Source organism: Hemitrygon akajei, chromosome 1 (assembly GCF_048418815.1).
Source record: "Hemitrygon akajei chromosome 1, sHemAka1.3, whole genome shotgun sequence".
Classification (NCBI taxonomy): Eukaryota; Metazoa; Chordata; class Chondrichthyes; order Myliobatiformes; family Dasyatidae; genus Hemitrygon; species Hemitrygon akajei.
Window position 1 is genome coordinate 19,426,502 of NC_133124.1, and position 16,221 is coordinate 19,442,722.

Sequence of the window (16,221 nt, forward strand, 5' to 3'; positions counted from 1 at the left end):
TCCCCATTTAGAAAATAGTCCATGCCTTTATTCCTTTTACCAATGTGCATGACCATACACTTCCCTACACTATACTCCACTGCCATTTCTTTACCCATTCTCCCAACTTTCCTAAGTCCTTCTGCAGACGCCCTGCTTCCTCAGCACTACCTGCCTCTCCAACTTTCTTTGTACCATCTGCAAACTTGGCCACAAAGCCATCAACTCTGTCATCTAAACAATTGTCATAAAACATGAAAGGAAGCAAAAAGATAAAAGACTTAACTCTGAAAGTTATTAACGATGCCTTACAAGGAGGAGTAAATGATGTTCAGACTTTAAAGGGGGATTGCTATTTTTTTTTCCTCTAATCTTACAAATGCGAGAAGCCTGTTAACTAACAATCAATAATTTAAGAAATGTATTGAAGTTATATGTGTACAGGAAACCTGGTTGAAATCTTGTGTAAGTTCTAAGATAAAAGGTTATGTTGATATGAGATGCGATCAGAAAATAGTTAATGGAGGAGGAGTGGCTACCTTTGTCAAAAATAGTCTGGAGATTAGAGTTGTTTATGTGGAAATTTGGAAAAAGAGTCGAACAGTGCAGAGAACTATGTTTTTATAACCTTCATGAAAGTCTAACACCTAATCCATTGGAAAGTGTGGGTGGAAGTGGGAAAATTGAGGTCATGGGGTGTGGGGACTTTGATGCTCATAGTACTCTGTGGGTTTATGGTGACACAAATGTGAATGAGACAGTGGTAGAAGACTTTCTGAAAGAAATGTGATGTGCTTGAACAATGGCAGGAGTACAAAGATAAATCTATTTAACAACAGTATTTCTGCTATAGACCTCATGCTGGTATTTGAGGGTATAACAAGTGTGCGTATAACAATGAAACAGTGGGGAGTGATCATTCGCCCATTATCTGTAGAATGGGAATAGAGGAAAGGATCTCGTATCCCGAGATGAAATTTTAAAAAGGAAAATTGGGATGTATTTGATGATTTATGTAAAAGCAGATTTCCTGATCATTTGGTTTTGGAGGATACCTCCATTAACTCAATACCTAAGGAACCAATTCCCAGATGACTGGGGGATAATAAAAGGAAAGCTGTTCCCTGGCTGGATGAATGAATGTATAAGAGCTGTGCAGGAGCTGAATAAAGCTTTTAGGCAGTGTTACACCTATTTACCTCTCAAGCAAAATAGAAGAACTCAAGCTATAGTTGGAAAAGTAGTGAGAAAGGCAAAGAAAATGTATTGGAGAAAGTACTCTAATAGCATTGGGAAAGAGATCCAGGTAGAGGAAGTTGGGGTACAATACAGAAATGGGAGAGTTAGAAAACTTGATGCACAATTGTTTTTGTATGGTGGGGAGAAAGTTGCAGTTACTGACTCTGAAAAGCAGAAATATTAACAAAATCATACGTCAGTGTACATAGTTCAGCCAATTTAAGTAAAGAAGAGAAGTCTTCTAGAGAAACAGTTCTGGCAAGCAATCCTCAGAATGCCGAGGGAAGTATGTTCAGTTCCCGCTTGGATGTTGAATTTATATTGCCTGGACTTAAAAGTGCTATTAATAGTGCTGGTCATACATCACCTGGGAAAGATGACATTTGCTATATGTTTGCATGATCATCTGATTCCAAACTTACGTCAGCTTTGAATTTTTTTAATACAATATAGGTTGAAGGGCAATGCTTCCCGGAAATGAGCTGTTCTTACCACTATATATATTGAAACCTGGTGAAGATCAATCAGATCCTTCCAGATATCGACCTATTTTGCTAACTTCACATGTATGTAAGATAATGGAATGATTGGATATAGCAGGGCTTTCTTATTTTGTGGAAAGTAGTGGGAACTTATCGATACACCAATCTGGATTTTGTAAAGGGAGAATAACCATAGACTCAGCGTTAAGTTTGGAATCTGATAGTCATAAAGCCCAAGTTAAAAAAGAATCAATGGCAGCAGTTTTCTTTGATACAGAGAAAGCTATATTATAGACACAAGGGTTGTTGCTTAAACTGGAAAAAAGATAGGAGTAGGTGGAAGAATGTTCAATTGGATTCAATATTTTTTTATGTAATAGGAAGATGTAAGTTAGGTGGGAACAACATTCTCTAAGAGGTATGAAATTGAGAATGGGACTCCACAGGGGAGTGTGTATAGCCCACTCACTTTTAATTTTATAATTAATGATATTTTCTTGAATGTTGGCTCAGGCACTTCCAAATCGTTATACGCTGATGATAGTGCAGTGTGGGAGAGAGGTAGGAATGTAAACTATGTAGTGAGGAAAATGCAGGCAGCTACTAATAAAGCAGAGGAATGGGGATGTTGGTGGAGGTTTACATTTTCATTTGTAAAGGCTCAAGTTATTCGTTTTTCTAAAAGTAACAAATTACCCATAATTGATCTCAAGTTATTTGGTAAGTCTCTTAAACAGTGTAATGTTTCTATGTATGTGGATGAACGAAAGGTTAACATGAAAGGTGCATGTGAATAAAATTCTAGAGAAATGTAAAAAAGCTCTTAATGTGCTCTGGTGTATAGTTGAGTGTGATTGGGGTGTGAGTAGGAGGTCACTTAAACAAATATATATTGCTTTAATCAGATCTGTCTTTGATTATAGATGTCTTGCTTATGGGTCAGCCTCGCCAGCAGTCTTAAAACTCCGAGATAAAAATCGAGCTAAAGCATTGAGATTATCTGTGGTGCTATTAAATCATCCCCAATTTCAGCATTACTGGTAGAAAAGGGTGAAGTTCTTTTGCATCTATGCACATTATAGTTCGCAATGGTCCAATATGGGAGTGTCGGGAGCACTGCATTTGTAAGGTCTTCAGTTAATGGGTGGATGGGAAATGAATGGGCTTAAAATCTTGTGGTTGTTTATTGCAGAGTATGGTCCCAGTGTACCCCCTCCTGTTGCTCCTCCATGGGCTTTCCCATTGCCTGTGGTTGAGTTAAGCCTTCAAGAAAAGATCTAAATGAAAAAATTATTTTATATCAGTAGTTCAGGATGTTCAGCAATGTGCAAGGCAGATGTTATGGCTTCTTACATATCTGCATGTTTTCAAAAGGTCCATTGATAGGTCATTCAGGTGTCCCTGTTTATGTTCCAAAATTACAGGTGACTGTTAAAAAAAGATTATCAGACAAAGCATCAGTCTGAGATGGCTGCTGTCAGTTCAGCCTTGGAATGGGTCGAAGAAGTATGCCCTGATTCTGTACTTCTCTGCTCTGATTCGTTCCTGTTTTTGACATTTATTAAACAGGTATTTCAAATTGCAGGCCAAACATTCTTCCTGAGATTTGACAAAATCTGTTAAGGGTCTAGGCTTGTTTATCCATTTCGCAACCCGTGTTGGGGTTGAAGGAAATGAGGTGCAGACATTCTAGTTAAGCAATCACTTAAAATTAAGGATATAAATGTAGTGGTGCCTTTGCATGGAGGGGAGGTGAAAGTCATAATTAAAAAGTCTATTTGATTACTGGGGCAACGAAGTTGGGATAAAGAAAAGAAAGGATGATATTATATAAAATTCAGAGGATGGTGGGAAATCAACTGGGAGATTGGTATAAAAGGAAGGAAGAAGTTATACTTACATGTTTATGTATTGGGCATACTCAGTTGAATAATTTCTTATTCAGAGTTAATGTGCATGATATGGGCACTTGTAGGGAGTGTACTTGTCAAGAAATGATACAGCATACATTGTTTGAACTCTGTTCTTATGAGGTGGCAAAGGAAACATCTAATTGATAAATTCAGATCTTTGGGACAGACACAGATTAACATGGAAAGTTTGTTACGATATCACTGCCATTATAATGTATATAAGTGCATATCTGACCTCCTAAAAACATTAGACTTTTTGGTATTATTTGAGTTTTTGGGGGCTGGTTTATTAGGGGTACTTCACGCCTCTTTGCTGCACGTTCCCAACTCATTAGGTTGTGGTAATGCACCTTATGTTGGTCTGCCAACCACCATAAACTTTGCAAGAAGAAGAAGAAGAGGTTCAGTTGTTGTTCAGCTCAACCATCAGAATGGGGAAGAAATGTGATCTAAGTAACTTCCACCACGGATTAACTGGTGCCAGATGGGGTGGTGTGAGTATCTCAGAAACTGTTGGTCTCTGAGATTTTTACACAAAACAGATTACAGAGACTGGTGCGAAACACAAAAAAAAAACATGCAGTGAGTAGCAGTTTTGTGGGCGTAATCGCATTGTTAACGAGAGAGATTAGAAGCGAACAACCAGACTGATTCAAGATGACAGGAAGGCAACAGTAACTCAGATTATCAGACATTACAACAGTGGTGTGCAGAAGTGCATCTCTGAATGCACAACATGTCAAACCTTGAAGTGGATGGGCTACATTACAGCAACAGAAGATCTCACTGAGTTTTAGTCCTGAACTTAATAAGGTGGCCACATTTACACAGCTCTTTAAAGCACAATTGCCACTCATTACACTAAAACCTAAACAAGTAATTCACAGTGAATTCTACGAGCGAAGTATATTTGGCTGTTTGAAATAACACTGTGATGTGTGCAATGGTTGGAATGCTGACTCCATAATTGTTGTAAAGAAATGTTTCCATGTCACATAAAAGAGTAACTTATCTGTTCAAGTGTACGTTTGCTATCCAAGGGAGTGGATAGTTTGCCGTGATGGTGAATGATTAAATCCTGTGAGACAGAGCGCAGTTGCCAGGCTGTAAACTGACTGATGATAAATCCTCTGGAAGAGAAATCTGTCGAGTGATAAAAGGGTGAAATAAAGCTACTTTTTAAATTAGCATGACAGAATAAGGTCCATTTCCCCTCACACTCCTGAGAACACAAAAGGAAAATTAATTGCTCAATCTGAATCTGAATGGGATGATGTATTGTAGCAATTTCTTACATTACCTGCATCTGGGGAGAAAAAGATGGTACAGAATAAACTAACAAGAAACATTCAGTGCTGGTCTACTAAAATGTGGCAGGTTTCTAAAGTTAATTCAGCTGTGATTCACCTACAACACTGAAATGTTATTGGATGCCACTATTGCAGCTCAAATTTGTGCACAGATTCTGCATCTCGATTGGATCTCAATACCCCAGCCAGGAAAATATCAGCTCTGTATCAACCCTAGTAAAAGTTGAACTTTTCAAGGAGGTCTCCACTCTCTCATTTAATTGCAGGAGGGTACATGTGCAACTGCCTTTGCCTCTTCCCACAGGAGAGACCTACCATTCGTGTACCTGACTCAGTGTTTTGGGGAGCAGCTTCTTCCCCTCTGCCATTCTTGAATGCTACCTCATTATTACTCTTGCTCCTACCTCTCTGTCTATGAACCTCAAGAACACTCATCTCATGGCCCAACCAGAAGTCTTGGCTGAATGCAGAGGTGTACCTCTCACTAAAAGCCCGGGACACTGCCTTCAAGTCTGGAGACGGAACAACTCTCAGAGCAGACAGGGGAAATGTCACGTTAGGCATCAAGAGGACAAAGACTGCTGATGCACAAAATATTGAGGAATATCTGTCTGATAATGAACCCAGCATATGTGGCTGGGCATTAGGTGATTTACTGACTACGTAAAGGAAAACAGTGCTGCCTATACCAGTGAGGCCTCCCTCCACAACACTCTAAACAACCTTTATGCACGGGGAATGCAACACAACTCTACCCACGAAAGCTACCTCCCCTTCCAGCTGAGCAGCAGATATGAGAAGGACTCCGGAGATTCTCCCCCTGTGAGGTTGCTGGGCCAGACAACATCCCAGGCTGAGAATTCACTCACTGACTTCATGGACATCTTCAACACTTCACTCATACAGGCTTCAAATCAGCCTCCATTATCTCTATAACAGAGAAATCTACAGCTTCAGAGCTAAATGTCAACTGCCCCGTAGCACTGACACCAATCATCATGAAGCCCTTTTGAATGACTGGAAATGGCACATAGCAAAAACTCCATTCCAGTGACACTCACCAATACGCTTATGAACAGAACCGCTCTATGACTGATGCCTCAGCATCTATCATGCCCCATGTCTAGAAAACAAGGACACTTATATCAGAATGTTGTTTCTGGATTTCAGGTCAGCATTCAACACTATTCACCCACAGACCTTGATGAACAGATTCCTACTCCTCAGTCTAACTACTGTGTAACTGGGTGTTGGACTTCCTAACCAACAGACCTCAGATAGTCAGGATGGACTGCCGTTCCTCCCTCCCCATCGTCCTCAGCATGGATGACCCCAGGCTGTGTGCTGAGTACACTGTTGTACACTCTGCTGACACACAACTGTACGTAATCACATTGTCAAGTTCATTGATGTCACAGGGTGGTGGGGCTCTTCACCAGTAATGATGAGACGTCCTACGGAGAGGAGGTGGAAGAGCTCGAAGCCTGGTGCCAGGTAAAAAAACTTTTTCCTCAATGTTAACAAGACAAAAGAGATAGTTATTGACTTCAGGAGAACTCACACCCACCTCCCTTGGCAGCACAGCAGTGGAAACAGCTTCAAACTTCTGGGAATGCTCATCGCGCACAACCTCTCATGGTCTCAGAACACATCCAACACAATCAGGAAAGCTGACCAATACCTTTACTTTCTGAGGAGGCTGAAGAGAGCTGGACTATGCACATCTATACTCGTAACCTTCTACAGATGCGCAATAGAGAGTATCTTAACATGCTACTTCACTGCGTGGTATGGAAGCTGCACTACAGTAGACAGGACGTCTCTACCATGGGTAGTCAAAACTGTACAAAGCATCACTGGCACCAGCCTACCTGCCATCAAGAACATATACACAGAAGAGTGCTGAGAAAAGGCCAGTAACATGATGAATCCCACCAACCCTACTCATCACTGTTTGTCTCAGTCCAATCAGGGAGGGAGGTGCATAACATCACACCAGGACCAGCGGACTCATAACAGTTACTTTTCCCAAGCAGTAAAGATGATCAACACCCATCCATTAATGCACCTCACCACAACCTCCCCCCATCACCACTTTACCATTTCCTGTCAGTCACCTTATGTACAGGTACTCTATGTGCGTACAATCAATCTACTGTATGTCCTGTCTATAAGCTATCTTACGTGTTTATATTTATTACGTATTTTTATTATTGTGTTCTTTATCTTATTTTTTTTTGTGTGCTGCATCAGATCGGAGTAACAATTTTCCATTATACTTGTGTATTGGAAATGACACAAAACAATCTTGAATCTATCTGTCTATCTATCCATCTTTTTCATAATTTTTGTCTTGTACTGTACTGCTGCCACAAAGCAACAAATTTCATGACATATGTCTGTGATAAGAAACCTTATTCTGATGCCTTTCAGATGTAACTATACCTGCCTCTAGCACTTCCTATGGCAGCTTGTTCCATGTAATCACCATTTCTATGTGAAAACATTTTCCCTTCATAGCCCCTTTAAGCTTTTCCCTTTTCGCCTTGGAAGTTTTAGATCCCCCCCCCCCCCCCTAGGGGGACCCCCTAGGTTGACTATTTCTTCACTTCCATAGATGCTACCTGACCTGCTGAGTTCTTTCAGCATTTTGTGTGTATTGCTCTGGATTTCCAACCCGCAGATTTTCTTGTGTTTATTGTTTTTTTTAATAAATTGATGCTTTAATGGCATGGTTCATTCAGATACTTCAGCAAAATTTCAAAGTTCAAATGTCAACATATACAGCACTGAAATTAATTTTATTGCAGGCATTCACTGTAGATCAGAGAAATGCAACAGAATCATTGAAAACTGCACAACAAAGAAAGACTGGCAAGAAACCAAGGTGCAAAAGAAGAGAATTTGTGCAAATACAAATCATAAATAAATATGTAATGAATGAAGAAATAAATAAACAGATAGATCAACAGATAGATTGCACTGAGAACCTGTGTCGTAGCATCCTTGGGAGTGAATTTACATGCTGTGGAATCAGTTCAGGTTGTGGTGAGTGAAGTTATCCACCCTGGTTCAGGAGCCTGATGGTTGAAGTGTAATAATTGTTCCTGAACCTAGCAGTTTGGGGCTACCTTTCTGATGGCAGCATCGAGAAGAGAACATGGCCTGGATGGTGGTGGTCCTCGATGATAGATGCTGCTTTCTTGTGGCAGCGCTCCTTGTAGAAATGATCAATGGTGATTTTATATTTCAGAGGTAGAGAATGCTATGTCAACCTCCATTTAAAGTGTTTTTGGAAGATAAGTAATAAACTTTAAGTGCATGTTTGCATTTCCTGGGGTTACCTGCACCACTTAATCTAAATACAGTATAGCACCATTGTTAAAATTAGTCAAAATATTCTTTGTTAAAGCTACGGTTCTTTCCACAATGGCTTTTAACTGTTCAACACTTGACATACTTGATGTATCTATAGAAAAATATTGTATTCAGATTGTTGTTGATGGTGACAGATGTATTAGGCAATCAGAACTTGGCCCAGCTGGAAGTGATAATGATTTATGTAAGTCTGACAATGTTGTAAGAACACCAGGCTGAGATCACAATGGAAATTGGTTTGTTGGAAGCTTGATGATACATATACAAAACTGTGCTGTAGGAAGCATGAGAATCTATCGCCAAAGTTTTAAAATAGAACATAGAAAACCTACAGCACATTATAGGCCCTTCATACCACAATGTTGTGCCGACCATGTAACCTACTCCAGAAACTGCCTAGAATTTCCCTACCGCACAGCCTTCTGTTTTCCTAAGCTCCATGTACCTATCTAAGAGTCTCTTAAAAGACCCTATTGTATCTGCCTCTACCACCTTCACTGGCAGCCCATTCCATGCACCCACCACTCTGTGTGTGAAGAACTTGCCTCTGACATCACCCTTGTACCTACTTCCAAGCACCTTAAAACTATGCCCCCTCGTGTTAGATATTTGAGCCCTGGGAAAAAGCTTCTGGCTATCCACACAATCATGTATGGCTCATGCATTGAAACAACATTGATATTTTAAGTGTTTATAGTCATGCAGTATTGTGTCCCTATTTCATCCACTGCTGTGTTCATCAATGTATTTAATGTTACCCACTCAGTAAAGATTTAACAGTTTTGGAGATGTTGCAAAAATGGATTGCAAACGTAATTCCAAGAACAAGAGGCTTATATTATGTAGGAAAAACAGAAGTGTATAATAAGAGCAGAAGACAGAGGAGCAAATTAGGCCATTTGGCCCATCAAGTCTGCTCAATCATTTCATCATAGCTGATCCAATTTCTCTGTCAACCCCATTCTCCTGTCTTTTCCTCGTAACTTTTCAAGTCATGGTTAATAAAGAATTTATCAACCTCCAGCCTAAACACACCTAATGGCATGGCAACCACAGCCACGTATGGTAGTGAATTCCACAGATTCACTGCCCACAGGGTAAAGAAATTTCTGCTCATCTTTGTTATAAATGGGCATCCCTCTATTCTGAGGCTGTACCCTCTGGTCCTAGACTCGGCCAGTTTAGGAAACATTCTCTCCATGTCCACTCTATCTAGACTGTTCAACATTTGATAGGTATCAATGAGATCTCTGCTCATTCTTCTGAATTCCTGTGAGTATAGGCCCAGTGCCATCAAATGCTCCTCATAAAATAACCCTTTCATTCCCAGAATCATTCCCATGAACCTCCTCTGAACCCTTTCCAATGTCAGCACATCCTTTATTAGATAAGGGACTCAAAACTACATATAATACTCCAAACTAGGCCTCACCAGTGCCTTATAAAGCCTGAACATTACATCCTTGTTTTAATATTCTAACCTTCTTGAAATGAAATGAAATGAAATGGTGTAAAACTCTGGTTAGGCCACACTTGGAGTACTGTGTCCAGTTCTGGTCACCTCAGTATAGGAAGGATGTGGAAGCATTGGAAAGGGTACAGAGGAGATTTACCAGGATGCTGCCTGGTTTAGAGAGTATGATTATGATCAGAGATTAAGGGAGCTAGGGCTGTACTCTTTGGAGAGAAGGAGGGTGAGAGGAGACATGGTAGAGGTGTACAAGATATTCAGAGGAATAGACAGAGTGGACAGCCAGTGCCTCTTCCCCAGGGCACCACTGCTCAGTACAAGAGGACATGGCTTTAAGGTAAGGGGAGGGAAGTTCAAGGGGGATATTAGAGGAGGGTTTTTTACTCAGAGAGTGGTTGGTGCGTGGAATGCACTGCCTGAGTCAGTGGTGGAGGCAGATACAGTAGTGAAGTTTAAGAGACTACTAGACAGGTATATGGAGGAATCTAAGGTGGTTTTTTTTCTGCACTTTTACACTTTATACTGTATATCTGAAAAAAATCTTTTGGTATCTTCTTTGATGTTATTGGCTCGCTTACCTTCATATATCATCTTTTCCCTCCTTATTGGGTTTTTAGATTCATTCTGTTGTTTTTTAAAAGTTTCCTGATCCTCTTTTGCTTTATCATATTCCCTCAGTTTTGATTTTATGTTGTCTTTGACTTCCTTTGTCAGCCATGGTTGCGTCATCCTGCCTTTAGAATACTGCTTCTTCTTTGGGATGTGCCACTCCTGCGCCTTCCGAATTGCTCCCAGAAACTCCAGCCTTTGCCACTTTGCCGCCATTCCCGCTAGTGTCTCCCTCCAATCATCTTTGGTCAGCTCCTCTCTCATGCCTCTATAATTCCCTTTACTCCACTCTAATACTGGTACGCCTGACTTTAGCTTCTCCCTCTCAAGTTTTCAGGTGTGTTCTATTATATTATGATCACTGACTCCTAGAAGTTCCTTTACCTTAAGTTCCTTGATCAAATCTGGTTCATTACACAACATCTGTGCATGGGCTTTGTACCAATGTCACCAGTTATGCTACCAGAAGATAGCTTTACATGGTGGCCCCCTTCACTTTATCATGGCAGTTACTTTGAACACCTGTTGAATGAAAGCTTTATGACTGGAACCAGCTTTACCAGACAGGTTTGCTGCCATCTTCCTCATGCCAGCTAGATTTTTGAGAGAATGAAATTCTGCTTGGTTCTTTCACTGCGCACAGTTGACTAGCAGAGTGATACTGTCATGTGCTGTAAATCAGTATTGGTTTGCATCTTAAGAACATTTATAATCCTACTCAAATTTCTGGTTATTGGTTTCCAGCAAGATAGAATGACATTTTTAAAATCATTCTGTAGACAGTGCTTTGCTCGCTCTGCTCTCAGGCACAGCAGTGGCAGATTGTTGTGGAGATGTCCTTATTGATGTACAGACTCCTCACTTATTTATCTCACTGAAGATCAGGAAAGAGAACCCCTTGCTAAATATCCTGGTCAGATTAACTCTCCTGTTTCTCTCTTCCTTTTCCCAATCCTGCTCCTCTCCCTCCTTCTCCACAGCAGCTCATTCTGCATTGTCTGCATTCATTTTCACAGCTATGAATGTAATCGTGGATGGTAGAGTCCCATTGCATGTGGATTCTTGACGATAATTACATGCATCTGCAAGTTTTAGATGGATATTATTTATAAACAAATATCATCACCAACATGGTTTCTGTCACTAATTTTTTGTTAAATGTACAACCATACTACAGATACCATTATGGATCATAAAGTAGTGCTGAAGAAGGGGCAGACAATGATCTTGGTTCCTTAACATAAATGAAACTTTGAAGTTACATTTGAAATCTGAGCTGATAATGAAGCCAGAAATATCTGAGGATAGACTAAAGCTTTGGATGAACCAAAGTGAGAAACTTCAAGTATTTTGAGTTTAGTTAAATTCACAAGTACAAAATCTGTGTTTTTTGGTTACATGTACCAAGATACAGTGAAAAGCTTGCCTTATACAGATCTGTTTATACAGATCAAATCATTATACATTGAGCTAGAATAAGGTAACACAAAGATTTTGCAGAATGAAGTGTAAAATTGACTGGGAAAAGTGCAATGTAAGTAAACAATTAAGTGGAAGACTATAAGAAAGGAGGTTGAGAGGCCAAGAGTCTATCTTATCATACAAGAGTTGCGTGTGATCACAGTGGGACAGAAGTTGTCTTTGAAGCTGGTGATGCATGCTTTCAGGATTTTCTATCTTCTGCCCATTGGGATTGGGGAGAAGAATGTATGGTGGGGCTGGGATCTTTGATTATGCTGGCTGCTCAATGTTGTTTTCTGTGGAATCTTCCTCTCTAGATTCAGTCCATAAGTCTGGGAATTCGAATTTACTTGACTATATAGATAGTTTCAACTTAAGTTGTTACTTTTCTACTTCAGTTAAACATTCAAAGTGATTTTTAAAGGATTTCTTTATGCAGTAGAATCTATAAATTTTTCAAAATTGGCTTATTGGGAGTATTGAAGAAATATAGCCACTTAAAAAATTGATGGCCTATTTAGAACAAAAAATTACTTATAAATCTTTGAAGTAATTTTCAAATGAATTTTTGAAGCTTTATTCAATAACAGCTTATGTTAAAAATGTCTCAGTTTGCAGCATCAGCATGGTTGACTCCATCACCCATTACGCCTTTTGGAGATTAATTCTTGGTGACTGGGGTAAAAAGATGCCCTAACCTCTAATTCTGATTTTACACTTTGCACTCACATCAAGCAACACTGTGCAGAAGGGATACAACCATTTAAAATGTATCTCTCCTGCTCTTTTATATGCAGGACTTTATGATTATTATTAACATATTGGGTGGTGGGATGGAGTTATATCTCTACCAAAGAAGGTACAGGGGCACTGCTTCCCTCCACTGGCCTGCACCCTTGGGCAAGGTTGTGCATCTGCTGAGTCCCTCCATGATCAGGGTCATGTGAAGCCATGGGAGCAGGTGGTGGATGGTCATAAGAGCAGATGGTGCATATCACAAGTCCTCGTTATTTGATCACTGACACCAGGCAGACTATCTCTGAAGAGTGTTGATAATGGCTGCGGTCACCCCTTGTAAAGACACTGCCCGGAAGAAGGCAATGGTAAACCACTTCTGTAGAAAAAATTTCCAAGAACAATCTTGATCAAGACCATGTTTGCCCATGTCATACGATACAGCACATAATGAATGAATGAATTAACATATAATCTGAGGATTTACAAAATCTTGAAATCGAAGATTGTGCAGCTCTTTACGCCTGTTTTGCATTGATCCAAAATGATTTCAAAAGGAAAGTGCTGCAAAAGGTTTATTCAAGAGGGAAGCTGACAATTTGACTTCCTACTGCCCTGAACCATTACTTGGACTTTGTATCAAATATGATAGAACTCCAAACAACCATAAGGCTAAATGAAGAAATCCATTAGTAGGCCAAAATAAAAGTATTGATATTGATTTTTAACAGCACATCATATTGGCTTCTTCCTTATATTAAGATTTAACTCACCTTTCAAGAGAACATTTTTCGATACCAGAACACAAATGACGATGACCCACATAAAACAGGGTCATGGTTAAACATTTATTGGAACAGCCACACATTACTGTCAAATATCCATCTGCCATCTGTCAATGACTGCATCAATACACTGTAATCTTGGTCATCTGTAGCACTATACCTCACACCAGGTTTTCTTATTGGGAAATATTTACTTAAATTTCCTCAGATTTTTATGAAACATATCATGAGCCACCACTTACAGTTATCTTTGAAAACTTCCCCCTTACTTCTTGCCCGCTAGTAGAACAGATTTAGAAGAACCCTTTCTCCAGAACTATGGTTACTGCACCATTCAGTTTCTGCACCTCCTCTCTGTATGCTGTTTCGTTGTTATTTGTAATTAATCCAGTCACTGCATTGTCGCCTGCAAATTTGATGATGCAATTGGTAGCAAAGGGAGGGGCACAGTTATGAGTGAAAAGATTGTAAGGAGAGGGCTCAGTACACATCCCTGCAGTGCTCCAGTGTTCGGGGTCAGGGAGTTTAATGTCTACTTGCCTAGTCTGACTGTGTGGGTGCGATTGGTAACAAAGTCCAGAATCCAGTTGTGAATTGATGCATTGAGTCCCAGACTGGGTAGTTTAACAGTCAACTTGTAAGTTGTTGAAGGCAGAACTGCAGTCGATAGAAAACATTCTGGTGAAGGTTATAAAGAACTATTTTTGCACCAAAGCATCTTTAAGTTATCTCTGAATATAGTAATCAATGTTTCATCTTCTCCAGATTATAATTAAATAAAATTTTTAAAATCTCTCAAATTAAATATTTATATTATATGCAAGATGAATAAGAGGGACACCTTATTTCTACTTTGAACAGCACAATAAGATAAATATTACCATTTAAAAAATCACAATAAAACAGTGTTTTCTTTGACAAAATCTGTGTACTATTAAATCTCAATATCTCAGGATTTTTTTTAACCAAATATCAATTCATGTTGTGATCACTTGACTGTTCGTATTTTATGTTTAGTCATTTTAAATGAGCAGTATTGGAGTCTCAACAGGTGACATAAAGACCATTTACCTCAGATTCACACTTGTTTATTGTGCTATTTCTGCATTAAATTCCTTTGAAGAAAACTGTGGTGAACTACATATACCTGTCTGGACACGCCCCTCTGCTGATTGCTCCTGTGGCTCCTCCCACAGACCCCTGTATAAAGGTGGTTGGAGGCTCTGCTCCCCCTCAGTCTCCAGGATGTTGTGTGGTCATTTCTTGCAGCTAATAAAAGCCTGTCGTTTGCCTCCCATCTCCGAGAGTTATTGATGGTGCATCAAAAACAAAAGACTTTCAGTGCAATAATTGCTCTAATTCTGTGTGGTTTTAGTAAATAAAATAATCGCATCACACAAACAGATGAGAAAATGCTGATTAACAGTATACTCCTCAACATACTAACAGGAGACAAAAAAAGTATCAAACTTTGACAATGAAAATGGCATTAGGTCAAAAATAATTGCAGGGCAGGAAGTAATAAATTAGAAACATACCTGGAGGTTTAAAAATACTTCATTATATTGTTTCTTTATTATACTTAAAAATTCCTCAGCTGTTAAAAGCTTTCCTTTAACTATTGGGTCTAATTAAAGAAATTAACTTTTGCAGCTTACCAACTTCAAAGTTGTCCTGACCCCCGCCCGTTTCGAAATGGATTTGTTATCGGATATGACTTATCAGTAGGACGGACCATCTCGTTTGAGTGCCTCCAAGGTTATACACTAATTGGGGAACCAGCACTCACTTGTCTCCACGGTATAAGTCGGAACTGGAACTACCCAATACCTAGATGTGAAGGTATGTATCTTGAATGTAAGTATGTATGTATGAAGATGTGAAGTTGTTTGCGATCTTCTTTTGCCACCAGTGCTTAACATGTACATGACTGTGCTGCTGTTTTATCCTTTTACCCATAATTGAGATTCACCACTGTTTGACTTTCCAAACAAATTTATATTGAGCACAGTATCTGAGGTCCTTACAATTGGAACAGCCTCTATTTACCTTGAACTGATACCTGGCTTCCAACTATTTGCTACCACCAAAATTGTTTGCCTTTTCTTTTAAATATTGTCCTATTTTTAACTGAAAGATATTTTGCTGGTAGACAGATTCCTTTCAGAGTGACTAATTCTGATTAAATTCATGCTTTCAGGCAGAAAATAGAGGAAACATAAAGGAATTGTACTTCACATTTTAAAAAAATGACTGCTGATAATCTTTTGCAGATGTTAATTTTGTTTCATTCTAAGGGACGTCTAAGAGGCCATCTTCAGAATCAGACCAACCTTATTCGGTAGCATTAACTGCCAGTAAAAATCTGCCAGTTTTATTTTGAGATAGATGTATGCTCAGACAATATTCATAATAGGCTAGTTCTTGTCAAGAACTGCTGACAGATCAATGCAAAGCTGCCAGTATTTCCTTGACTAAGAGCCAACATGGGTTCGTAAACACGGACGTCTGAAGCATGGTGGTAGTTCTTTCCAGGTGATTTTCTGACTGTTGCAAAGCTAACTTCAAGTATAAAGTAGCAATTTAACAACACTGGGGGGGGGGGGGGTACACTTGGTCAGAATCAGAATCAGGTTTTAATATCATTGACGTATGTTGTGAAATTTGTTGTTATGCAGGAGCAGAAAAAAACTGTAAATTACTGTAAGAAGTGTGTATATATACATTTTTAAAGTTAAATTAAATAAGCAGTGCAAGAAGATAAACAAAAAATAGTGAGGTGGTGTTCATTGGTTCAATATCCATTCAGAAATCTGATGGCGGAGGGGAGGAAGCTGTTCCTGAATCATTGAGTGCGTG

The 16,221-nt window shown here is 39.4% G+C and overlaps 1 protein-coding gene across 1 annotated transcript in view; it reads left to right on the forward strand.

The window, feature by feature from the left end:
* The window catches only part of csmd3b (CUB and Sushi multiple domains 3b), a 2,154,916-nt gene that overhangs the window by 1,958,624 nt on the left and 180,071 nt on the right, over positions 1–16,221 (forward strand). Inside the window, exon 42 of the mRNA XM_073038951.1 lies at positions 15,016–15,204. Within this exon, the coding sequence (XP_072895052.1) occupies positions 15,016–15,204 (189 nt within the window). The remainder of the gene's footprint in view (positions 1–15,015; positions 15,205–16,221) is intronic.